Raw genomic sequence first — 25,909 nt, 5'->3', positions numbered from 1 at the left:
AGGGGACTGACTTCCTTTTTGGATCCCCTCCCGCTCGTGCCAAATCCGGAAAAAAATTTCTTTTTTCCTCCTTTTATACCCGGTTGCCCAATTACTCACGGGTTGTTGTTAATTGTCCGAATTTCCTTTGGAAGAAGCCAGCGCTCTCCGCCGAATGGCATGCGGCTGCGCTCGGCAGGGGAAGCGGAGGACTCAAAGCACCACGCCGCTCCCCGGCACCCGATCCGTAGCCTTTAAAAAGGCTCCTTCACGAGCCGGGAGGGCGATAACGGTGCCAGCCGAGTCACCATGTCCACGGGATCCGTTCCCGTGGTTTTTAAGGGTCCCCGCGTCGCCGGCGCGGTAGGACCCAGCCCCTGCCGAGCCGACTCCCTCCGGAGCTCGGAGGGAGTCCGCCATTCGGCGATGGCGCCAACCCGGAAGTCTAAAAGAGCAGCCACCTTTCAGAGGTAGAACAGGCTCTCCCAGAATTCTGCTCCTTGGAGATGGCAAAAAGTCATTTGTCTCAGCCCCACCCACCAAGACTGGAAAAGAACTTGGCATGAGTGCTGTAGATGAGGGACAGAAGTACAGCACTGCTCCAACTCTCTAGGTTGAGAGTTTAATACGGTAAAACTTGCTGCTGTCCGAGTCTTTGCACGTGGTCTTCTAAACAATTAAGACAATAGAAGGATGCCTAGTAGAAAACTACTTGTGAAGTATATTGGCTTTCATTCCCACCACAAAATGCATTCTGGTTTTGTTGCTGAAAAATGAATGAGAAGCACCAACATCTTTTTGGCCATGGCCCCGGCCTGGTGGAATGCTCTCTCACAAGATACTAGGGCCTTGCGGGATTTGACAGCTTTCCGCAGGGCCTGCAAGACAGAGCTGTTCCGCCAGGCCTTTGGTTGGGGTTCAGCCTGATTCTTTTCTTTTTGTATAAGAACAAGCATTAAAGAGGCCTCCTAGCCCACTCACAGGTCCTTTATAAGACCAGTGGTAACAGTTGGCCCTGGAGAATATTAACCACTCTCAATTTTACCCGTGGACTGCCATCTGTCCATATTTTAATTTGCTCTGAACTAATTTTAAGAAGTATTTTAATTGTTTGCCTGTTCTTATGTTCTTAGTATACTGTCTTAGTTTCATGATGTTAGCCGCCCTGAGCCTGGCTGTGGCTGGGGAGGGCAGGGTACAAATACATTATTATTATTATTATTATTATTATTATTATTATTATTATTATTATCATCATCATCATCATTATCATCATCATCATTATCATCATCATCATCAGGATTTTGCCCTGATACAATCAGATCACAGTGCTCTTAATCTGCTTCTTTAGACGAAGAACCTTTGCAGCAGGGAGGAGGTCTGTCATATTTGAATCTTCTGTTTGTTCAGTTAGGAGCAGTTCTGGGAAAGGCCTTTTGTAAAAGAGATTGCTCTCCATCAAAATAAGAGTGAGCTGCATCCCTGCTCTTTGTACCTTGCAGTTGAAGCTGCGTGACCTCGCTGGCCAAGCGCTGGCCTTTGTTCAAGACCTGGTGACGGCCCTTCTGAATTTCCATACCTACACGGAACAGCGAGTCCAGATTTTCCCTGTTGATTCCGCCACAGATACAATATCACCATTAAATCAGAAGGTAAGCTGGCTTGGGGTGAGCTTTACGTAAAGAGTTTAAAGTGGACATACGATAAGCACACTATGTGCCAGCTTGCTACATTTTTCTACAGCGGATGCAATGTAGCTGTTAAAACAATCTCCTTTTTTATTTGTGCAAAATGGTACAGAATGGAGTGAAAGTTTCTCACCACACATTTCTGCCAAGAGAGAAACTAGAGAGCCAGTGTGGTGTAGTGGTTAAGAGTAGTGGACTCGTAATCTGGTGAACCGGGTTCGCATCTCTGCTCCTCCACATGCAGCTGCTGGGTGACCTTGGGCCAGTCACACTTCTCTGAAGTCTTTCAGCCCCACTCACTTCACAGAGTGTTTGTTGTGGGGGAGGAAGGGAAAGGAGCCGCTTTGAGACTCCTTTGGTTAGTGATAAAGTGGGATATCAAATCCAAACTCCTCTTCTTCTTCTTCTTCTTCAAGGTAACATTATTGCTGCTTTGTATGCAAAGGATTCCAGGTTCAGTCCCTGGCACCTCCAGGTGAAAGAGCAGTTCTCTCTCTGTCCGAGATGCTGGAAAGCCAGTTGAAGAATAAAAATAATAATTCCCAGATTCTTTAAAAAACAAAACAAAACTTTGTTATGTGATGTTGGGCAGTAATGTTCTGAGCTTTTGCTGCTGCATTGCTTTTATATGTATTCTATTTTGAAATATTTAACAGTAAGGTGCCTTGAGGAACCCTGTAGTGATGAAGCTGTGGGTTATAATTAAATAGTCGCAGGATATGGTTTTGTAAATAAAATAAATCTCAACTTCCCTTGGCCAAAATGCCTGCACAGAGTTTTGCTTCAGGGTTTCTGAATGTTCCCCGTCTCTTACTTTCTCCCCCTCCCAGTCCCCTTAAAAGGTAAAGGTAAAGGGACCCCTGACCATTAGGTCCAGTCGTGACCGACTCTGGGGTTGCGGTGCTCTTCTTGCTTTATTGGCCGAGGGAGCCGGCGTATGGCTTCCGGGTCATGTGGCCAGCATGACTAAGCCGCTTCTGGCGAACCAGAGCAGCGCACAGAAACACCGTTTACCTTCCCGCTGGAGCGGTACCTATTTGTCTACTTGCACTTTGACATGCTTTTGAACTGCTAGGTTGGCAGGAGCAGGGACCGAGCAACGGGAGCTCACCCTGTCACGGGGATTTGAACCGCTGACCTTCTGATCAGCAAGTCCTAGGCTCTGTGGTTTAACCCACAGCGCCACCCGCGTCCCTCCCAGTCCCCATAGTCCAAAATAATCTGTCCCCCGCACCCCCGTCATACAGCAGTTCAAAAGCAGCGCTGGTAATCTGTTTTAATGCCAAATAGCTCCCTGGCTTTGCAAGCAGTGCCTGCTGGAACCACTGACGGGTCTCTCTTGGTTCAGTTTTCACAGTACCTTCATGAAAACGCATCCTACATTCGCCCCCTGGAAGAAGGAATGCTACACTTGTTTGAGAGCATCACTGAGGACACTGTCACAGTTCTGGTAATATGGTTGTCTTTATTGTCACATTCCATGTCTGAGACAGGTTGCTACTAAATACCTGAGAGACATTTTCTTCTTTTCTCTTCAAAGGAGACAACTGTGAAATTGAAATCCTTTTCTGATTACTTAGCATCTTATGTCTGCTTTCTCAGGAAGATTCTTCCTTATCAATTGAAAAGGTACTTTCCCCCTTTTTGATCTGCACAATGGGAACTATAATTCAGTGTGCTGCTCATAAATTATGTTAAGAGTCTGAGAGCAGCATGGTCACATACCTCTGGTTCTTGAGAATGTTCATAATGATGGTTGACAATGAATATTTCAAAGGTGTTGGCGGGAGGTGGGGAGTTACTTTATTTTATCATAGCAACTGTCATTATCTGTCTGAGAGGGCATTGCTTCCAGTGTTAGATCGCTTAATGTAACTCAGGATCTCTTGTGCAGTGTGTTATCGAATGGTCATACACTGATTACAATGGATCTACTCGTATGACTAACATTGAATATCACCCAGAATTTTAGCAGCTTTCGTATAAATGTCATTCTCCCCCATGCATCTTGTTAGAGAGCCATCTTCATATTTATTTGTGTATATATATTTGGGCATTTTTACCTCACTCTTTAACCCAAAAAAGTTGCAAGACTGACTTATAGAGATCAATAAGAAGACAGCCCCTATCCTCAGACTTACTATCAAAAATACATAGCACAAGAGGGAAATATTTTGGAAGGGAGAAGGAAAAAACCCTCAAAGCACTAGTTCTTAGTTGCAGAGTTCTTAAAATAATCAACTACAGCAGAAAGTTTTTCAAGGAGAGACAGAAACAGAAGTTGTTGGTCTCTCAGTTGAGCCAATGGAATAGCCTGGTTTCTTCTCTTCCTCACCGACCTATAGCCTGCAGTAATGGATGCCGCCAGGTGAAAGTGATGAAGGCGCCTGACAAAGTTAAAAGCAGAACTGTTTGCGAGTTTAGTAATTTTAACTGATTCTTTGTCTGGCTTTTAAATTTTATGTATAAACATATAACTCACCTTTCCAACACCTAAAACCAATAAAACAGTAAAGAGAAAGGAATGTAAACAGCAGCATTTCAACCAGTTGCTTAAATTTATGTATCACTGAAGCATTGATATGGGTTCCTTTTTGACATTTTGAACAAACCCTCAATAGCCACCTGTTCAGAAAAGTGCCCCACAATGTTTATCTCATCTTTTCTGAATATCATGTATTTTTTAAAAAAACAACCACTACCACCATAATACTCACTTTTAAAAACATAAATTCATATGTTCCTAGTTTGGAAGAAGAGTGTGAATCTTCTCTTTGCACAGCTGCGTTAAGAGCCAGGAACATGGAGCTGCAGCGAGACATGAAGAAGCTGACTGCAGTCTTTGAGAAGTTGCACACGTACATTAATCTTCTTGCCTTACCTAGTAAGTAGCAGCAGCAGACCAGGCAGCTGAAATACCGTATTGCAGGGTCTAAAATTTCAAAATTCAGTGCGATAAGTATTGAATCTGGTGGGTGGGTGTTTCTGTTTTTGCTAGACTGACATCAAATTACATGCATGTTATTGCCTGCTTTTATTGTATGAAAGGATCTGGGGTATCTAGGGATTTGTAGGCCAGTTACCTTTTTGTCACTAGTATGACTCTAATATAAATATTTAAGAATTATGCTCCAGTGATCAATCCCCCGGTTGTGTACCTTTCCTGGGCTTTTCCAGATACAACAATGCTAGTATATATATATTTCTTTGGAATGAAATTTCCTTAAACTGTAGGTACAGTGTTTTTATATGTGTACTGAGGTTGGAATCAACACTGAATAAGAGCGAGTCTTGTATTTTACAGAAAGCGGACGAAAAACGGTTCAAGGGATTTTGTTGGAATACTCCATAATTTGATTATGGGTAGTAGTATTTATAGGATTCCCTCCCCAGCCTCATCCAAATTCTCCACTCGACCAGGAATCTGAACTTCACGTGAACTTCAAAAATTTAAGGGACTCGGATTTCTACCCTGTTTTGGACTGAGGTGGCTGGATAACGCTGATTGCGTATTGCTCTTTTATGGCAGCCTTTGCCAACCTAGTGCCCTGCAGTTGGTCGTTCTGGCTAGGGGTGATAAGCGTTGCAGCTCATAACATCCGGAGGGCACCGAGTTCGTGAAGGCTCCTTTATGAACTCCTTCACAGAATTGTATAGTTGGAAGGGAATCCAGGGGTCATCTAGTCCAACCGACTGCAATGCAAAAATGTCCCCATCCTTTTAACGAAACCAGGCCTCTTATAAACTGTTTTGCTAGCGGGAACTATTCTATTTGGCAAATGCCCTTTTTCTCCTTGACACTTGTCATTACATTTGGATTTTCTGCTCTTTGTACAACTTCCAGGCACAAATCCAGACCGTCTGCTTCGTACAAACTTCAGCTCTCTGCTCACATACATTGCTTCAACCCTTAATGGATTTCACGATGTCATGAAAGGTGAGACTGGCTGAAGGATATACAGCTTTTTTTTTATTAAAAAGATGACACGTTAGCGCTCTGGTCGCTTAACACTTTATGGGTGGTGGGTGGGTGTCATAAAGATGTAATGGCCTTTGCATGGTCGGCCTACCTAGTATGTGCATCAAGAAAAGGGAGAAACAAAATATACTCAAATATACAGTGTTGTTGTTGCTTTTTACTGATACAAGTTTTCAACCATATGCAAAAATAACAATAAATACTGGTAATGTATCTTTGTAATAACCCTGTGAAATGGGTCAGGGGTGGCCTACATTGACTTTTACCATGGATTGGGAATTTGAACCCGAGTCTTTCTCTTTGAAACCTAATGATCCCTCCACTACTCAGTACTGGCTCTCCACTGAAATCAGGGGAAAGTGTTGCAAGAAAATATCCATAGGATTGGACTGTTAAGGTTTGAATCACAAGGTTTATAGTGAAATTAAGTACTGCTAGCATAATGTAAAGGGTTCTGCCTAACTACACTGAAACAGAAGGTGTGCAGTCCATTTTCGTTAAGGGCAATACTCAATAATGAAACGGTTCTAGCTACTTCCTACTATATTCTTCTTTCCTGCTGTCTAAGTGTGCCAGGCAATTGGGATTTGCTCAAAATATAGCTAGCTCAGTGGTAGAGCACATGCTTTGCATGCGGAAAGTTTAATCTCTGTAGGATTGTCTCCACAGATAGTCGTATCTATCTTTTGAAAGTGCTTTCCTAGGTAGAAAAAAGTGACATTTAGGAAGAAATGGGATTTTCTGACTGGATCTGAATGAGAGGTTCGGAGGGCGATGTGCACACCTGATGCAAGTTAATTCTTTCTGGTTTTAGATATTTATAAGCATTATAGTCAGAAAGCTGCTTTGGAGCAAGAGCTCCCCACAGCCACGCAGAAGCTCATCACCACCAACGACTGCATCTTATCATCTGTGGTAGCATTAACAAACGGAGCCGGCAAGGTAACTTCTTTTCTTACACAAAGTGCCCATCACTGCTGCCTAAATCAGCATTGTGAAACTAACACGAGCTTGCAGCCCCTCTGTGATGTATCTGTATCTAAATTCATGCAAAAGTTCCCTTTTATTGTCACAAATTGGGAATCTTTATAAAGGAGAAAGTTGTTGTTCTTGTGATGGATTCCTTGAGGGTAAAGCTTAGGTAGTATAAAATTGTGCAGCCAGAAAGTATGTTCATAAGGACGCAACGACATAAGAGCCCCACAGGATCAGGCCAGTGACCCATCTAGTCCGGCATCCTGTTCTCACAGTGACCAACCAGATGCCTGTGGGAAGCCCCAAAGCAGGGCATGAGTGCAGAAGCACTCAGTTGTGACTCCCAGCAACTGGTATTCAGAGACACACTGCCTCCAATATTGGAGGGAGAACAACAACAACAGCAACAATTTATTTATACCCTGCCCATCTGGCTGGGTTTCCCCAGCCACTCTGGGTGGCTTCCAACAAAATATTAAAATACAATAGTGCGTCAAACATTAAAAGCTTCCCTAAACAGGGCTGCCTTCAGATGTCTTCTAAAAATGTGGTAGTTGTTTTTCTCTTTGACATCTGGTGGGAGGGTGTTCCACAGGGTGAGTGCCACTACTGAGAAGGCCCTCTGCCTGGTTCCCTGTAACTTGGCTTCTTGCAGTGAGGGAACTGCCAGAAGGCCCTTGGCACTGGACCTCAGTGTCCGGGCAGAATGGTGGGGGTGGAGATGCTCCTTCAGGTATACTGGACCAAGGCCGTTTAGGGCTTTAAAGGTCAGCACCAACACTTTGAATTGTGCCCGGAAACGTACTGAGAGCCAATGTAACCATCACTTCTTTGAAATGCCCCCCCCAATCAAGCAATATATAGTTTTAAAGAAATAATCGAATAGTAGTTATTGATGGCTTTATCATTAATGGATTTGTCTTATCCTCTTTTTAAACCAGCGAAGCTAGTTGCTGTCACATCACCTTGGAGCAAAATCCATGGTTTAAAATGTGGGCTGTATGAAGAAATAATTCGTTTTCACTGTCCTGAATCTTGCACAGCTCAGATGGACCTGGTTTTCTAGTATTATATGAGGAAACGTTCACTGCAGGCATGACCTTGCACACCTCTGTCATGTCCCCACAACTCACCTTTAAAAAACCCAAAAACAAACCTAAAGAACCGCGAATACTGCAACGCGCTGTTAATCTAAAATGAAAGCAAATGGTTCCAAGTTCCTTGTGGTTTTGCTGAAGTAGGATGAAGGGGAACACAAAAGCTCAGGACTCTCTCTGCATCTCATTCTTCTAGCTGCAAACTTGCCCAGTATTTTAAATCTCTGCATTTGTATGTTTAGGTTGCTTCATTCTTCAGCAATAACTTAGACTGCTTCACTGCATCGCTGAGCTATGGGCCTAAGGGAGGAATGGAGTTTATCAACCCCCTCTCGGCGGAGTGCATGCTTCAGTACAAGAAGAAAGCAGCTGCTTACATGAGATTGCTGAAGAAGGTTTGTGCCTGTTCAAGAACAATAGCTGTAACGCAGTGACTTGGATCCCTTGGACACGCTCTAAAAATCCTTTTGATGTGGGATTGGATTCTCTCCGCCCATGAAGAAGTGGTTCTTTGTTGCTGATGAAATCATTTTTTGTTCCCGAGCTGTATACTTGCTTGGGGCAGAGCTGCAGGAAAGATTGTGGAGCGTGATGATTGTTGGATAAATACGAGACCAATATACTCTCTCTCTGTTTATGGAAATATGGCTGGGTGGGGCAGACTGTATGGATGGAATGTCATTATTAGTCTGCGTGGAAAAATCTGGGCAGGGTGGTCTCACAGTTTGGTAGTCGAATAGAGGTGGACATTTGTTAGCAGGACAGGTTCAATATGTTTGCATAGGCCAAGGTTTGTTTGGGGATGGAGCTAATTAGGAGTTTAGTGTAACTAGAGCTGTCGAAAAGTTTGATGAGGCCACTGCAGGCTTATTGTCCTACTTGTCTCACTGGTACCAGAGAGCGGGAGGGACATGAGTGCATCTTTTATTATGCCACAAATTTCAATCTTGGGCTACTTTGGGACTGTGGAGTTTCTGTAGTTTTCTAAGCCACAGACTTGCATTGTAGGACTAGAACCCTTCTCCTTGCACAGAACCCCGCCACATCCCATCATGTCACACTTTAAACAAAATATGGAGGAGCACTCAAACACTGTATAAAGTTCACTCCACCTCTTCTCTGAAGTGGTGTGGTTCAGTGGCAAATAAATCACATGAATCTGCTGACTTGTGTTTTTTCAGTCCCAGACTAGTATAATGAATTGCGGTGAAAAATTAAAAACTCAAGCCGCTGTGAGTTAGTTGATTGCTTGTGGGTGTGGATGGGCGGGTTTTTTTCTTATAGCTCGAAGAAAAGTGACAGTGGAGGCAGCTCCCAAATTTTAGTTCAGTTGAGTGGGATTCTTGGTCATTAGCTAGGGGCTGCTAGGACAGACGTGTTGCATGCTGACTCCCGTAGCATCCCATTAGACTCCTTGTCACCCTGTTTCAGCCTCTCTCTTACTATTTTCACGCCATCCTAATCCCACCCCCTTCTTTCTGCCTGCTGCCAGCATCTCCCACAACTCTTTTGTTACCTTCATGCTTATATGACAGAACTTCTGATGGTGTTTCCAGCTGAAAAACCTGCCGTCCGAATGACATGCAGCTGTTTTCATTCATTGTTTGAGATCCGGTCCATGCATGGAATGCACAGTGGCCTTCCTCTGTTGCTTTCTGCCCAAGGCACTTTAGAGCAATGCTGCAGCTGTGTGTTTTCTCTTTGTTCTTTGCCTCCCCCCCCCCTCCAAAAGTGTAATATACCAGGCGCTGATCTCTGCCACCAAGGGCCTGGAAAGCATCAACAAATACTTTTGCTAGCGAGGGAGGGAGGGCAAGCGGGCGGGGGAACTTAACACTTCCCATATGTAACCCAACTCACTGAAGTCATGTATATCTTTTGGCTCTAGCCATGTTGCGATTCAGTGCCTTATGAAGAGGCCTTGGCCAACCGCAGAGTTCTTCTGAGTTCCACGGAGAGCAGAGAAGGCCTTGCACAGCAGGTATTCAGTCGTCCGACACGTAGCTGTTCCTAAGCTTAGTGCGCTCACTGAAACTGTATTAAATTTGATAGTCTCACTGTCCTAACGTCATTTAATGCTCATGGCAATGCATCTCTAAATAGGGAATTGATGGGTGAGTGTTTGCAAACTGTGCCAATTTTGAATTTGTTCCTTTGTAAGCCTGATCCACACATTATTATTATTATTATTATTATTATTATTATTATACCTCACCAGCCACTCTGGGTGGCATCCAATACAAAGAAAAATTTTATTTTGTATTTACATACTTACTTTTAATGGATTTTTTCCACAAGATGTGTACCTGTAAACAAAATATTAGTAAAAAAAAGTAGTTTCTAAATGCATTTTATTTTAAAATATTTTAAAAACAAATTTGAATAAGTTATCGAGTCAAAAAATGCATCACAAGATTTGTGGTGTGTGAAATTTGGAGGATAATGATGTTAGTTTGCACAGTGTGTATTGGGTTTAAGGTAAAGGTAAAGGTAAAGGTACCCCTGCCCGTACGGGCCAGTCGTGTCCGACTCTAGGGTTGTGCGCCCATCTCGCTTAAGAGGCCGGGGGCCAGCGCTGTCCGGAGACACTTCTGGGTCACGTGGCCAGCGTGACATCGCTGCTCTGGCGAGCCTGCACCAGCGCAGCACACGGAAATGCCGTTTACCTTCCCGCTATAAAGCGGTACCTATTTATCTACTTGCACTTAAGGGTGCTTTCGAACTGCTAGGTGGGCAGGAGCTGGGACCGAAAGACGGGAGCTCACCCCGCCGCGGGGATTCGAACCGCCGACCATGCGATCGGCAAGCCCTAGGCGCTGAGGTTTAGTTTGCATTAAAAATTCGCAAAGACTGAATATCTCAAGCATCCCTTGTCTAACTAGTGAAAGGGTTATGCTTGGCTCTAGACTTCTGCATGCAATCCAGGCTTGAGAGTGCAGAACAAGCCTGCCATAAAGCTCAGTATCACTGTCTGATATGGTTATTCTCTACATGTGACGGCTTGGATCAAATCTCTGATTATCTGCTGTCCTACTTCGCTTCCACCTTTCTTTGGCCTCAGGCTTATTGTAAAAAGAAAAAAGGAAGGTCAAATGTGTATGAAATTGGACATTCCCCTCACCAGAACTCAGCAGACAGAAAAGGCGAATGGACACAAAGCTTTTTTTTATTGGCATGCATTCTCTGTTTATTTTGTGTCATCTTATTGCTGGTGGGGTGAGTGAAGAGAACCTCTAACACAAATGGTGCTGTTGTCAGGTCTATTTGCTGCCAAACATGTTGTCCAGCTTGGAAATTTGGCTTCAGGAACCAGGTTTCCAGCTAGATGGCCAGTTGACCTAGTGGCTAAAAGCCCAAAGTTGATCTCTGAGTAGTCCTCTTGCAGTTCGTAATTCTCTCCAATTCATGTTGTGCTAGAATTTAATTCAAGCTGTTCTATAAAATGGCTAGTAAATAGATAGGAATACATAATGTGAACCCCCAAATATATTTCTTCCTCTGGCTTTTGGAGAATAATGTAAAACCACAACACTTATCCAGGGCAAATACTCTATTTAGCCAAACTTGTCATAGTTGCATGGAAGCCAGTCTAATGGACTTGGGCTGTGCTCTTCTTGGGTGTTTAAAAATAAACCTTTATCTCCTTAGTTTGTAAAACTTTATCTGGTCTGTCACCGCAGGCATCCGTTTCCTCTGTTCTGCAGATGAATTTGTTTGGTTCATATATTCAGCTGTGCATCTTGCACATTACGCTATCTTAAGTTTACATTCTTAAGTGAAGGAAACATTATTTGTTTAAAGGTTTGTAAAAATGTGAGCTGCCTGTCACATCCTGAGTTTCATATGGGTTCCTTGCTCTCTTCCATTTTTCTATTCCCTCCTGTGTTTTTCCCCTGTTTTTAAATAGCCAGAATCGCAGCGCTCAGATGGAAACCTTCCTTATAGTTTTTGGCATTATGGATGGCAGAAAATTTTCAGTGCAAGCTGTGAGCCTGCAGGGCACACATTTAAGCATGTCAAAGCTACAGGTTGTTGCTTTTGTTGCCTCTTCTCTGCTCCAGATACAACCTGCTCAAGCAGTGATTCAACTTGCTATGCACACACTTTTAGATACCCTTTAACTTCCCATTTGTTCACTTCATGGTGCTGATTCTTGCTGTTCTCTAGGTCCAGCAGAGCTTAGAGAAGATTACGAAACTGGAGCAGGAGAAAGAACACTGGATGCTGGAGGCCCAGCTGGCCAAAATTAGGTTGGAGAAAGAAAACAAAAGAGTAAGCGATAAGCTCAGAAACTCTGTGGGCAACCAGAGGATTGAGGCAACCCAGGAAAGCCTCTTCACACTGAATGCAGATGAACAGGAGAAGGAGGATGCTGCAGAGAAGGCTTTGAGGGAACCAGTTCAAACTGCAAGTCTCGTAAGTGCACCTTACTCCCAGTGATGTGGGTTGGAAATTGGGCAACTGGAATGACTACAATACTAGCTAAATCTAAAATTAACATTGGAATTAACATTTTTCAGGCGAGTGACCCTAGAAACCACATATATATTCATGTACACAGCTCTCGTGGCCTTCATTCTCCTCAAAAAAGTCACCCCAAACCCTGAATAATGTAATGGGAGTGAATATAATTGAATTCTCAGGTCCTAAAGTGTTTACAAGTATAAATGAGGAACTCCAGTTTAATGTAGGTTAGCATCTCTGTGCTGAATGTGGTGCATGGAAGACAGGGGTGGGAGGGAAGCAAGTGGCCACAAGGTTCATCCACGATGCCTTGAACAAAACGCCTAAATGTGGCCAACCTGTCTTGATTTTATCTCACATTTGTTTTCCTCTTTTCCACTGAAAAGCTCAGCACAACATGAATGAAGTAACACCATTTTATTCTAGACTGAGAAATATCCACTTGCCCAAGGTCACTAAGTGAGCTTCATAGCAGGGATTCAGATCCCAGGTGTCCCTTTGTGATACCACACTGGTTCTGTTACTTTGGACGGTGTTCAAAATGGTTTTTTTCTGTCCAGAGTTTGATGTTTTCAGCCAGGACTTCATTAGGGTAAATTCCATCCTGGTCCCCTATCTTGAAAACCTTAATTTCACCTTGGTAAAGCTTTCATGCAGCAGCAGAGCTAAACTTTTTGGTGCTAAGGTGTGGGATTTGTGATCTTGCCCATATCAATCAATCAATCAATCAATCAATCAATCAATCAGTCAATGTTTATTATGGCAAACAGCCAGCTTACCCATGTCAAATACCTGGTAATCTGATATATTAAACCCAAGTAATGTTACATAGGCCTTAGAGTTGGAAATTATGCATGTTGACATTTCTGAGTGTATTTTAGGATTCCGTGTTTGTTTGGAACTGACACACTTGCAAGCTGATCCCACTGAATAGTTTTTCATTTTTATTGGGGGGAAACACCATGGGCAAAGTTTAAGTTGCCCATGTTGAAGCCCCATTGATTCCAGTGAGGAAAGGGGGAGCATATACTTATCTTTCATAGTAAGATTAGTGCAGCTTAATAAAAGTAATTACCTTTTTCAAACTTTGGAGCAAAAGCCAGTTAAACTTACTTTGGAGCCATTGAAACCAACTTCATTTAAATGAACTTTAGAATCAGAAAATGAATGTACTACTTTGAGCTGATTCTGTCATCCTAATCTTTTTCTAGGTCGGGATGTTGATAACCACTGAAAATGAAGAGGTATGTTTTTTAATATGACAGAGTCGTGCTGGCATATTTTTTAAGCTAAACTGTATGGAGTTGTGCTAAAGTGACCCCTTTACAACTGTGTGCTCCTGGTCAAAACACTGTAATGTAAAAATATCCCTCTGGGATGGGGCCTTCCAGATCTTGGACTTCCAACTCTTGTCAGGTTTAGCCAGCATTGTCAATGAATAGCAAGTGATGGGAGTTGTAGTCCAACAAGATATGCAGAGCCAAAGATTCCCTGTCTCTGATGTAGCTGCTGTTCAGTTTACTTTGTCAGATGAACTGTACCCTTTCCCACCATTTCTTTGGTCTTAATCTTCCTTGCTTCTTGACATTTTGGTGCAGAATTCCACTTCCTGACTGTTTATCTGGGGCAGTGGCAATTACATATATGCTGCTTCATATATGATGTTGTTAATGTCCTCTTGTTGTGCTGCCATTGGGAGAAAAGGCAGGATATATGTACGAGGAAATGAATAAATACATTTTATGACATTTCCTATTCTGCCAGGAGCTTATCTTGCTGTGATTATGGAAACATGTGATACTCCAGGAAATGGTGGAGTGCAGTTTGACAGCAATGTTGTTGACTGTCCCAGTTATCAATAGGAGAACTTGCCCCATCTCTCCCCTCGCCACGACCAACTGCTAATGGATTAGAGCAGTCTCCATCTAATCTGGTATCCATGTTATAACAATGGCCAGACAGATATCACTGGCAAAGCATGTAGATAATGACCTTCTTGTGTTTGCTTCCTGCATCTAGTACTAAGATGCATGCTGCCTCTGCACATGAATCGTAATAGCTAATAACTATTCTTATGTTACCCTTTGTAGGCCCCAGAAGCCGACACCCGGGAAGACTTGATAAAGAACCATTACATGGCAAGAATAGTGGAGCTTACATCTCAGTTGCAGCTGGCTGACAGCAAGTCTGTACATTTCCACGCAGAGGTGAGTGTGCGAGTGCTTTCCTACTTTGAAAATGCAAACTTCGTCTTACAGTGAAGGTTCCCTTTCTGCACTGGAGTATATGATAAGTGACTTCATTCCACCATCTGCGGCTGCAGGGCTTTTTGAAGCTTCAGCTTTTACAAGCAGGCAATCCCCTCTTAGTTTTGGAAATACAGTGGTACCTCGGGTTAAGTACTTAATTTGTTCGGGAGGTCCGTTCTTAACCTGAAACTGTTCTTAACCTGAAGCACCACTTTAGCTAATAGGGCCTCCTGCTGCTGCCACGCCGCCGGAGCATGATTTCTGTTCTCATCCTGAAGCAAAGTTCTTAACACCCGAGGTACTATTTCTGGGTTAGCAGAGTCTGTAACCTGAAGCGTATGTCACCTAAAGCGTATGTAACCCGAGGTACCACTGTACTACAGTGAATGAAGATACAGTGGACGCTCAGGTTGCGAACGTGATCCGTGCAGGATGCACGTTCGCAACCTGCAGCGGTGCGTCTGTGCATGCGCGGGTTGTGATTTGGCACTTCTGCACATGTGCAAAGTGCGATTTAGCACTTCTGCGCATGCGTGACCGCCGAAACTCGGAATTAACCTGTTCCAGTACTTCCGGGTTTCAGCGGTCCATAACCTGAAAAAACACAACCTGAAGCGTCTGTAACCCGAGGTATGACTGTATTGCGGCTCAGTCAATAATGTGATCTGTAATCTTACTGAGGAACGGCTGCAGCCTAGTCATAGAGCTCACTTGCTTTGCGTGCGGAAGGTCCAAAGTTCAGTCCATCCAGCAGCTCCAGCTAGAGCTGGAGTAGACCCTGCTTGAAATCCTGAAGAGCCACTGGGCTAGATGGACCAGGTGTTTGGAGAAAACAGTTCAGACATAAATTTGCCGTGTGGCCTTGAGGAGCGCTGAGTCCCATGTGTAAAATGGGGGAAACAACCTGCCTCACCGGGCTGATGGGATGAATGAGTGAAGGGCAGTAAAGCCCCCACTGTATGAGTGAAGGTGCTATTGATTTTTAAATAATAATTGTCTGCATAAAAGACGGCCTAAATAAACTAACATGGCTTATTTGTGTGTGTTGGCAGTGCCGGGCACTTGCAAAGCGTCTCGCTCTGACTGAGAAATCTAAAGAATCATCACTGGAAGAGGTGAGACAGGCTAGACAGAGCATCACCAGGTTGCAGGTAAGTTTGTTTAACCACATGGCTCTGTGTGTGCATTAGAGTTGTGCATGGCCACCTTGATCTGGGGCCTGAACCAACCTGGAACAACCTAGGACTCAACAGATCTGGGCCTTGAACTGAATCCCTGGAGATTTCACAGTGTTTTATTAGACTTTTAAGACCCTGACTAAATATATGGAAGGATGGGGTGAGGAGACACAGGCACTCTGCCTATGCATCTCCTTCTCCTCCCCCTTACTCTCTGCTTGAATTAACCCCTTTTGACAGTCCTGGATCACTCTGGGTGGACCCGATCCAGTCTGGGCCTGCCTCAACCCATTCCAGCAGAATTGTGGGTTAACCCAAAGCTGCCTGGTTCAGAATCCAGGATTCGGCCAAAGCGGTTAGCCCTAGTGTGTACAGTGATACCTTGGTTTGCAGACTTAACCCGTTCCAGAAGTCTGTTCCAAAACCAAAGCGTTCCAGAACCAAGGCACCCTTTCCCATAGAATGCAATGCAAAATGGATTAACCTGTTCCAGACTTTTAAAAACAACCCCTAAAACAGCAATTCAACACAAATTTTACTAATGAGAAAATTGATCCATAAAATGAAAGCAATAAACAATGTACTACAGTCACACAATCAATCAATCAATCAATCAATCAGTAGCTGAACTGGGTTCCACAGTCACAAAAACAAAACAAAAAAAGCTGCAAAAACAAAAACAAAATAAATTGCAAAAACAGACAGACCTCAGCGCAACACTCAAAACGGAAGAGTGGCACTCAAATCGAAGTATAACACTCAAAACAGCACATTCGGCTTCCAAAAAAGGTTCACAAACGAAGTTCCAAGTTGTTTGAGAACCAAGGCACCACTGTATATATTATGAGAACCTGTGAGCAAATTTATGTGGACCCTACCCACCACACCCACACCAAAATGTTGCAGAGTAGTTATTTTCTATGCCCACTAGAATGGTTCCAAGCATTAAAAGAGCCAACTCAGTTAAAGGTCAAGGTGTCCTTTTGGATATGGCAAAAGGATATCTCTGATGACCTCCATTCTGCAGTATACTTCAGAGTTCTCCTTGGAAGAAACTTCCTAAATAGGTCTGAGTAAACTGCTATTAACTTTTATTTTGCACTATTCTTGTATTTATACTTGTTTATTTACAAATGTATTTGTGGACGTTGTGGGATATAAATAAACCGACGATGTCTGTGACCTTTCAGGATGAGTTGACGACGACCAAGAGAAGTTATGAGGATCAGTTAAGCATGATGAGCGACCACCTCTGCAGTATGACCGAAACCTTATCCAAACAACGGGAGGAAATAGATACACTAAAGCTGGCTAGTAAGGTAAGTAATCTTGTTGCATGGGCTGCAGGCCAGGTTTCCTGCAAGTTGCTAGTATTTCCTATCCTTTCTTGGTCACTTAGGATAGGACACTTACACACACACACACACACACACACACACACATTCCTGGAGTGTGTGCAGGGGCCATGCCAATCTTGTTTTTACATTTTTGGAATAATGTAAATGTAAACGATGATATTTTTCCTTTTAATCTATTCTTTTCTTGCGCTATGCTGCCTCTTTTCTCCCTCATATGCCATTTTCCCTTCCCCCCCCCCTTTCCTCACTCCTTGTTTTATTTTTTCCTGACAAGCAAACGGTCTTGGCTATAAAGTATAATAATATATTTTTAAAAATAATTACTGGGTGTGTCGGATGTTGGGCTATGTCATCTGAAGGATTGCTTCAGTTTCCAAAAGCAACAAATGTGAGATTATATCAGATGGATTTCTGAATCAATGAAGCCATATACAACAAATGTCTTTTTCTTTTTTTTTAGTTTGAGTTCATAGCTTCTTTCAAGCATGCTTGTCAATTTCTGGTATAATATCACACTAAGAGCTACATGCTGCCTAATTAACTAAATCCCTTTTTAGAGAAGGGCTGGGGAGAGAAGAGCAAAGTGCGAGCTCTTCGTTGGTGGACTAAGGAAAATACTCCTCCTGATTCTCTGTCCATCTCTGCTGTTGCTTAATATCTAGCTGTGTCCAAAGTGTTGTACAGAACATTGAAGGTCCCCTACTCAGAAGCCATACAGTTTTTATTAGAAGACAAGGCAGTGATTGTGGGGGGACAGGTTAAGAAATGATATCTAGGATAAAGAATAAAAAGAGGATGAATGGTAAAGAAGTTGCTGGACCTTGAGAATTCACATGAGTACCAAGAGGGAAGTAGCTTGGCAAATAAGGGAGGCCGATCAAACCATGTAGTATAGGAGATGGAGAAGTTGAGAACTGGAGCTGGCAGTGGAAGAGGGCTGAATGAGGAATGCGTAGATAAAGGGCCTTGATTGAGTATTGCAGTTGTGAGTCACAGCATTTGGGCAGAGGCCTCAGTTAGGCAGACTGTACAAGGGCAAATAGGCCAATGGTCTGGCCTGGCATGGCAGCTTTATATGTTCATGTGGATTTACAATGGGACACAAATAGGGAAACGTTCACGCAATCCAGTTAGTGGGAATTCTAATTGTCCTGCCCGCTTTTTGTCTTTTCCCGTCCTTCATTTAGATTCTGACAACCAGTTTTCCTACCACGTAGTGGCTTTTTGCAGCAAGATATACACACAACTGGAACTAAGCGCGGAATGAGATGGCACAGCCCAATATGGATTTTGCTGGTTTTGAGTTTACCCTTCTGCAGACAGAGGGCCATAGGGACATAGGAAGCTGCCTTATATTGAGTCAGGCCTTTGGTCCATCTCGCTCTGACTTGGTAGAGGTTCTCCAGGATTTCAGGCAGGGTTTCTCCTAGCCCTACCCTGGGGTGCTGGGCACTGAACTTGGGGCCTTCTGCTCGCCCAGCAGATGCTCTGCCGCTGAGCTATGGCCCTTCTTATGGCCTTTTGATATAGAAGTCACACGTTGATACTTTGCAGTACAGCCTTGGGGCATGTGCACTTTCCTCACCCAGCCTATGTGCCCTATTGTTGTTGTTGTTTAGTCGTTTAGTCGTGTCCGACTCTTCGTGACCCCATGGACCAGAGCACGCCAGGCACTCCTGTCTTCCACTGCCTCCCGCAGTTTGGTCAAATTCATGCTGGTAGCTTTGAGAACATTGCCCAACCATCTCGTCCTCTGTCATCCCCTTCTCCTTGTGCCCTCAATCTTTCCCAACATCAGGGTCTTTTCCAGGGAGTCTTCTCTTCTCATGAGGTGGCCAAAGTATTGGAGCCTCAGCTTCACGATCTGTCCTTCCAGTGAGCACTCAGGGCTGATTTCCTTAAGAATGGATAGGTTTTATCTTCTTGTAGTCCATGGGACTCTCAAGAGTCTCCTCCAGCACCATAATTCAAAAGCATCAATTCTTCGGCGATCAGCCTTCTTTATGGTCCAGCTCTCACTTCCATACATCACTACCGGGAAAACCATGGCTTTAACTATACGGACCTTTGTTGGCAAGGTGATGTCTCTGCTTTTTAAGATGCTGTCTAGGTTTGCCATCGCCTTTCCCCCAAGAAGCAGGCGTCTTTAATTTCGTGACTGCTGTCACCATCTGCAGTGATCATGGAGCCCAAGAAAGTAAAATCTCTCACTGCCTCCATTTCTTCCCCTTCTATTTGCCAGGAGGTGATGGGCCCTATTAGGAAGGAGCAGTTTAGTATTAGTAGTAGTTCGTGCAGGCTATGTAAAGTATAGTGTTTTTGCACCTGCATGCGCTAACAGTATTTCTGCTTGATGCTTCTGTTTAGTATCAGCACTGTTCTGGATGCCACTTAGAATGCAGCAGTGATATGCTAGTGGAGGAGACTTAGTCAGAGACTACCCCCTCAGTCTCCAAAGGCGAGCGGAAAGGATGAGAGTTTGGTTTTGGGTTTTGTTTTGTTTTTTTAAAAAAGGGTTTTAAAAACACATTTATAGGCTGCCCTTTTCCAAGTACTTGATACAGTATTGCCAGAGGTTATGGCAATAGGATGGGAATTGATGCTAGAGGGTATGGAACAGGCTTTTCAGGGTCAGGAGAAGCTTTCCAGATGAAGTAATTCTGAAAGAAGCAAGAGAAATGGCTTAATGGATGGGAGGCTGTTCTAGCCCACACATGACTCCTCCTGAAATGCTGAAGCCTTGTTGATGATGGGCAGGAAGCTTGTGTAGAGCAATCAATTCATGAGTCATGAGTTTTTACATGGAGTGGAGGGGGAGAGAGACAGACTGTTGTTAAAAGACCTTGCCCTTGGCTAGCACACTCGGTTGGAGAGCACTCAGAAACAAATTGCAGTGGGAAATCAGATTCCTGGGGGAAGAAGCAATGGGTGAGCCTATTCAGGAAAAGTTTGAGCCCCATACATAGAAACAAGATGCAGGAGCATGCCTTAATATTGCCTACACAGACTGGCAGCAGCTCTCCAGGGTTTTAGGCAGGAGTCTCTCTCAGGCCTAGCTAGAGATACTGGGGATTGAACCTGGGACCTTCTGCAAGCAAAACATAAGCTCTGCTACTGAGCTACAGCCCTTCCCTTGGGGAACACCAACAGAGGTCCCCTCCTCACAAATCTCAGTGATTGGGCTGGGATATAAGGAATCAGATACTCTGGACCCAAGTAGTGAAGCACCTTGTAAATGAATACAGAAATCTTAGACATGGCCTGATAACAAATGGCCAGCGAGTGCCTATTTTTATTTATGCATTACCTACATGGTAGAATGGGACGCAGCTGGAGCTGAGGTCTAAACCGCAGAGCCTACGGCTTGCCGATCGGAAGGTCGGTGGTTCAAATCCCCGCAACGGGGTGAGCTCCTGTTGTTCGGTCCCTGCTCCTGCCAACCTAGCAGTTCGAAAGCATGTCAAAGTGCAAGTAGATAAATGGGTACCGCTCCAGCAGGAAGGTAAACGGCGTTTCCGTGCGCTGCTCTGGTTTGCCAGAAGCGGCTTAGTCATGCTGGCCACATGACCCGGAAGCTGTATGCCGGCTCCCTCGGCCAATAAAGTGAGATGAGCGCCTCAACCCCAGAGTCATCCGCGACTGGACCTAATGGTCAGAGGTCCCTTTACCTTTTTACATGGTAGAATAATCACTTTCCAGCTTCAATCCCCTCCTCGAACATCGCCTCTGTTCCATGAAATCTTTGTCTTTACCCCTGTAATGCCCCCACCCCAAAACTGAAATGCAGCCAAAGTACTGTAAACTAAGGGCAGACAGAAATTAGAGGAGAGAATCAGCTGGTAGATCTCTGGGCATTTGCAGTAAATCGGAAAGAGTTTCTTGACTACAAGAAAGCATTCTATATTAGTTTCCCTTCTCTGATCTGTTGTAACTCAGATTTGTTCATGCATGTGTTTGTTATCATCCCAGTTTATGGCTCATGGGATGCAGGATGTGATTGGCTTTGCCCTCTGAACCAACATATTTTACCTTACTGCAACCCCTATGTTTGCCATTTTTCACTTGACTACTATTGAAGGACCCTAGGGTTGTATTAAGTGTAGTGTTAAACAGATCGTTCTATCAGTGCAGGTACCCTTGATTGTCTTATCCTGCATGAGGCTTGGTTAGAAGCTTTTTCTTCTTGTTAAAACTGACATTTTTCCCCATAAAGAGATAAGATTCTGTTTTACTAGAATTTCTCCAATGTGTGCACAAAACACAATGTACAATGTGTACAATGTACAAAGCAGGAGTCCATACTAAGGGTCTCTAAAATACTAATGTCCAACTTATCTGTGATGCATGATCCTTTTTGTAAACCACTTTGATATTTTTAAAAATCAAATGGTATATTAAATATACCATGAATGAATGAATGAATGCACGCACTGCATGCAGGTGATGTTGGATCAGGCCAGGGAATTATTTGTAGGAACCCCAGTGACCCACAAGCATTAGGCAATCTCCTAGAAACAAGTATTTTGAAATTCTTAGAAAATATAATAAATGGAATGGCCTCTTTTCTCAGAATGACCTACAATCCAGCAGAGGGTTCTGGTTGGTGGAAGGGAAGTGTGTGTGCGACAGTTTGTAATATTCCCCCCCCCCCCCAGTTCCCAATCCCTTTGTAGTACCTCCTTTGACAGTTTCAGAGTGTTCCCCAACTTTTGGGTGGAGCAGCACAAGGAGTTTCAGGGGAAGAGTAAAATTCTGCTGCTCACAGGATGCTTCCTTCATTGGAAGAGAACTCAGGATCTAAGCCTCTGGTGTGGGGCATTGGCATTTTAGTTGTTACTTTGAGGGACATATTTACAGTAATGTGATCCGCCTTCAGTCCTAGGGATATCTGTTGTTTTTTTACAGATTAATAGAAAAATGGGAAAGATCTCTGCTTGGCCCTGAAGAGCTGCTGTCAGTAAGGCTACTAGGCAGAAGTGTGCCAGATGGACAAATTGCCTGACCGCAACAGGCAGCATCCTATGTTCTGCTGATCTCCTGTGTTCTCTTTTTGATCTAGGGAAATTCCAAGAAGAACAAAAGTCGATAGTATTGGTCGCCCAACTGACCTTTGGATGTTGCTGATGCACAGAAACACAGATGCCGAAACTGATGTTCAGCTGGCAAAATGCCTCTTGGACTGGACATGGCTGCAGTGGTGGGATTACCAGTGTTTGATTTGGTGTTGCATTTGGATTTGAGACAGCACCAGATTTGGTTGCCAGTGTAATGCAAACTGGACTTGGCGTGTTCAGTAGAGCAGATGGGAGAAAATAGGCACTCCATGGATAACTTGCATAGGAATGAACCATAACTTTTTACCATACCACTTTGTAACTGCTTTTAGTTTCCTTGTACAAACTTCTAAGATTTTGTATATTTGAGTGCATATTGAGATGAACAAATCTGACACCGGTGTGGTACTTGTCTCTTTCTGCCTAAGAGGTTGTCATTCCTACCCGTCCATTCCTTTCTGTGAATTAAAAGAAGAAGCCCAGAGCTATCAGTGTTTTTCAGTGATGTCCACCTGTGCAGTTATTGTAAAAAAAAACATACTACTGATTCCGGTCTTCTCTTCTAAACTAGCTTAGATTGCCTTAGAGAGGCAGTCTCAGTACATTTATATTGAAGCATTCAATGCGGCTGTGACTATTCATATTAACTGTAATGAACTATTAAAAGTGTACAGTAGTGGTCCTTTTTTTTTTAATGAAGTGCAGAAAGTGGGCCAAAGAAAGTGTTCTTGAATCGTGCTGAAGTGTGATATTTTGTCTGTTTCTGTTTGTCACTTTTCTCATAAGCCAGTGATAGAGAAATGACTGTCCACAGCTGGAGGAAGATGTGAGAAAAACAAACAGTGCTGACAAGTGGCTTCTTGCAAAGACCTTTCATTTCAATAGGAGTGGGACAGTACGCATGATGGGCCATCACTATTTCTGTTTCAAACGCCGCTTGTTGCATTGAAGCAGGCTAAGAAATCACTGAATCAGCAAAGCTGTGCAGAGAAGAGCTGGTTCAAATACTGATGTAAACCTTCACGTGGGTCTGTGGTGCTGTTCTTTTGGAGCCTGCCTGCCTCCCCCATCTGCAACCACATAGTAACTTGCCCGTTTTAAAAACTTCCTTTTTCCTCTTGAGGGGTGGGGTGGAGATTCTTTCGCATGGCCACCCGAGTTTCACATTACAACTTCCATGTGGCAACGTAGGCTCTTAATTCCTGAAATGCAGCAATGCCTTGCTGCTTGAAGCTTACCTTGGCACTTTCAAAGTCTGAGCCAGTCCCTTGCTGAACATTGTTCTGTGGCGTTTTGGAATCGCCCAAATGACGTCTTGGTGTTCTAAAAATTTATTCCCGTTCCAAGTTTTCTTCCTTGGGAAGATTTTTGACACTAACCTGAGGTCTTTTCGACACAGTATTCCATGGGAGTTCCTCGCCATTCACAAGAAACTCCACTACTGAATATTTCACAATGAACTACTTCTGTAGCCCCATAAGAGATAGTAGCTGTCCTATGTTCAAGGGTTACTTCATTGTATCAACCATGTCAATGTGTATTACGAGCATAGAATAAATATACTGCCATGTTAAAACTTTTGCTGTCAGACTTTTATGTTTGTGTGCTCCTGCGTTAGATGTGGTTTTGAGCAAAACTGCCTTTGGACATGTTTGTGTGTCCTGACTTTTAATGGTTTTTAAGATTTATAGCTGCAGTGTTAAAGATAATACTAGTTACAGATAGGTAGCCGTGTTGGTCTGCCATAGTCAAAATAAAAAAAATTCCTTCCAGTAGCACCTTAAAGACCAACTAAGTTAGTTCTTGGTATGAGCTTTCGTGTGCATGCACACTTCTTCAGATACTGTATCTGAAGATAATACTGTATGACTAAGCACTGGTTAGTGGGAGGATGGAAGATTGAATGTTGAAAGGCAGTGTGTTTTGAAAAAGATTACTGCACTCAATGGTTAATTTTAAACCACTGCTTTTAAAGGCAGAATCCAGTCTCAAACCACGCAAAAGCATAAAGGTGTTGCATGTAAGAAAATTAATTAGATTTATTTGATTTCAAAAGTGATTGAAAATACAAGCTACTGTAAGGTAATGATAGTTTTACAGCTGGCACTCCAATTTATGTAACTGGTCATATTACATTTCTAATTCTTCATCATCTCATCTCTGCTCAGAGATCAAGATCGGAAAGAGCTAAAAGAAAACATCGATAGAGAATTCATGAAGTGTGCATTATGTATGGATTTATTTAGTTCTGGATATATGCTGATCTACGTTAGAAAAGGAAGTGGTAGGCTCTTTGTAGAATTGGAATATTTCCAGGGTCAGCTGGTGGTTTTTTAAGGGGGACAGACCAGATGTCGCCAGCAGCTTCATCTCTGGCAGGTCCTCCACCTCTCCTTGTCCATCACTCTCCAGGTGGCACTTGTAAAAAGTACGGACCATTTGGGCAGCATGATGTTAATTTGTCATCAGAATCTGCAATGTTGGGACCTCTTTCATAGAATCATAGAATCATAGAGTTGGAAGAGACCACAAGGGCCATCGAGTCCAACCCCCTGCCAAGCAGGAAACACCATCAGAGCACTCCTGACATATGGTTGTCAAGCCTCTGCTTAAAGACCTCCAAAGTAGGAGACTCCACCACACTCCTTGGCAGCAAATTCCACTGTCGAACAGCTCTTACTGTCAGGAAGTTCTTCCGAATGTTTAGGTGGAATCTTCTTTCTTGTAGTTTGGATCCATTGCTCCGTGTCCGCTTCTCTGGAGCAGCAGAAAACAACCTTTCTCCCTCCTCTATGTGACATCCTTTTATATATTTGAACATGGCTATCATATCACCCCTTAACCTCCTCTTCTGCAGGCTAAACATGCCCAGCTCCCTTAGCCGTTCCTCATAAGGCATCGTTTCCAGGCCTTTGACCATTTTGGTTGCCCTCCTCTGGACACGTTCCAGTTTGTCAGTGTCCTTCTTGAATTGTGGTGCCCAGAACTGGACACAGTACTCCAGGTGTGGTCTGACCAGAGCAGAATACAGTGGCACTATTACTTCCCTTGATCTAGATGCTATACTCCTATTGATGCAGCCCAGAATTGCATTGGCTTTTTTAGCTGCCGCGTCACTTTCCTGTCATGTTTTCCCCAATTTCCAGTTCAGCTTTTGTTCTGAGTTATGGTGTCCAAGGGACATGGGTGGTGCTGTGGGTTAAACCACTGAGCTTAGGACTTGCCAATCAGAAGGTCGGCGGTTCGAATCCCTGTGACGGGGTGAGCTCCCGTTGCTCGGTCCCTGCTCCTGCCAACCTAGCAGTTCGAAAGCACGTCAAAGTGCAAGTAGATAAATAGGTACCGCTCCGGTGGGAAGGTAAACGGTGTTTCCGTGCACTGCTCTGGTTCTCCAGAAGCGGCTTAGTCATGCTGGCCACATGACTTGGAAGCTGTACGCCGGTTCCCTTGGCCAATAAAGCGAGATGAGTGCCTCAACCCCAGAGTCAATCCCGACTGGACCTAATGGTCAGGGGTCCCTTTACCTTTTCCGTCCAAACTCTGAAACACAGCTCTTTATACAGCAAAGTGCTGCAGTTGGCTGCAAAAATGCAAAATTCCATGCAGGTATAGGTTTCTTTTTTTCCTTTTTTTAGGGGCACACACTTACAGGGCGCCGCCTCCTGTCCCTGCCTTGGCTGAAAAGTGATATACAAATGCAGTGGATAAGTAAGGAGTGCTAGGTTATTTTTTGCTGGATTTCTTCTATGTCTAGCCAGAGCTATCAAGTTGATAAGGAATGAGTAAAGTCATGTAATCTTAACAAACAGCAGCAATGAAGCAACAGTTCTAATAAGAGCCCATCTCATGTTTGCAGCACGCAAGCAAGCCGTTCTACATTTGCTGCTG

General features: G+C 43.7%; 1 protein-coding gene and 1 long non-coding RNA gene across 4 annotated transcripts in view; one reads left to right on the top strand and one right to left on the bottom strand.

Moving 5' to 3' along the window:
* Positions 1–23,597, top strand: part of PPP1R21 (protein phosphatase 1 regulatory subunit 21) — a 39,665-nt gene extending 16,068 nt beyond the window's left edge. For all 3 annotated transcript variants that reach the window (XM_082217494.1, XM_082217493.1, XM_082217492.1), the window contains exons 9-22: positions 1,482–1,631; positions 3,016–3,117; positions 3,208–3,296; positions 4,415–4,551; positions 5,512–5,604; positions 6,461–6,588; positions 7,961–8,113; positions 9,607–9,699; positions 11,886–12,134; positions 13,394–13,426; positions 14,273–14,389; positions 15,484–15,582; positions 16,800–16,928; positions 22,027–23,597. In XM_082217494.1, coding sequence (XP_082073620.1) covers positions 1,482–1,631; positions 3,016–3,117; positions 3,208–3,296; positions 4,415–4,551; positions 5,512–5,604; positions 6,461–6,588; positions 7,961–8,113; positions 9,607–9,699; positions 11,886–12,134; positions 13,394–13,426; positions 14,273–14,389; positions 15,484–15,582; positions 16,800–16,928; positions 22,027–22,056 — 1,602 coding nt within the window. In that variant the 3' untranslated portion in view covers positions 22,057–23,597. The remainder of the gene's footprint in view (positions 1–1,481; positions 1,632–3,015; positions 3,118–3,207; positions 3,297–4,414; positions 4,552–5,511; positions 5,605–6,460; positions 6,589–7,960; positions 8,114–9,606; positions 9,700–11,885; positions 12,135–13,393; positions 13,427–14,272; positions 14,390–15,483; positions 15,583–16,799; positions 16,929–22,026) is intronic.
* LOC309529703 overlaps positions 1–25,909 on the bottom strand; it is a 151,744-nt gene that overhangs the window by 90,632 nt on the left and 35,203 nt on the right. The gene's annotated exons all lie outside the window — the stretch shown is intronic.

This window comes from Podarcis vaucheri, assembly GCF_965113315.1.
Source record: "Podarcis vaucheri genome assembly, chromosome: 3".
NCBI lineage: Eukaryota > Metazoa > Chordata > Lepidosauria > Squamata > Lacertidae > Podarcis > Podarcis vaucheri.
This window is presented reverse-complemented; position numbering and strand designations above follow the sequence as displayed.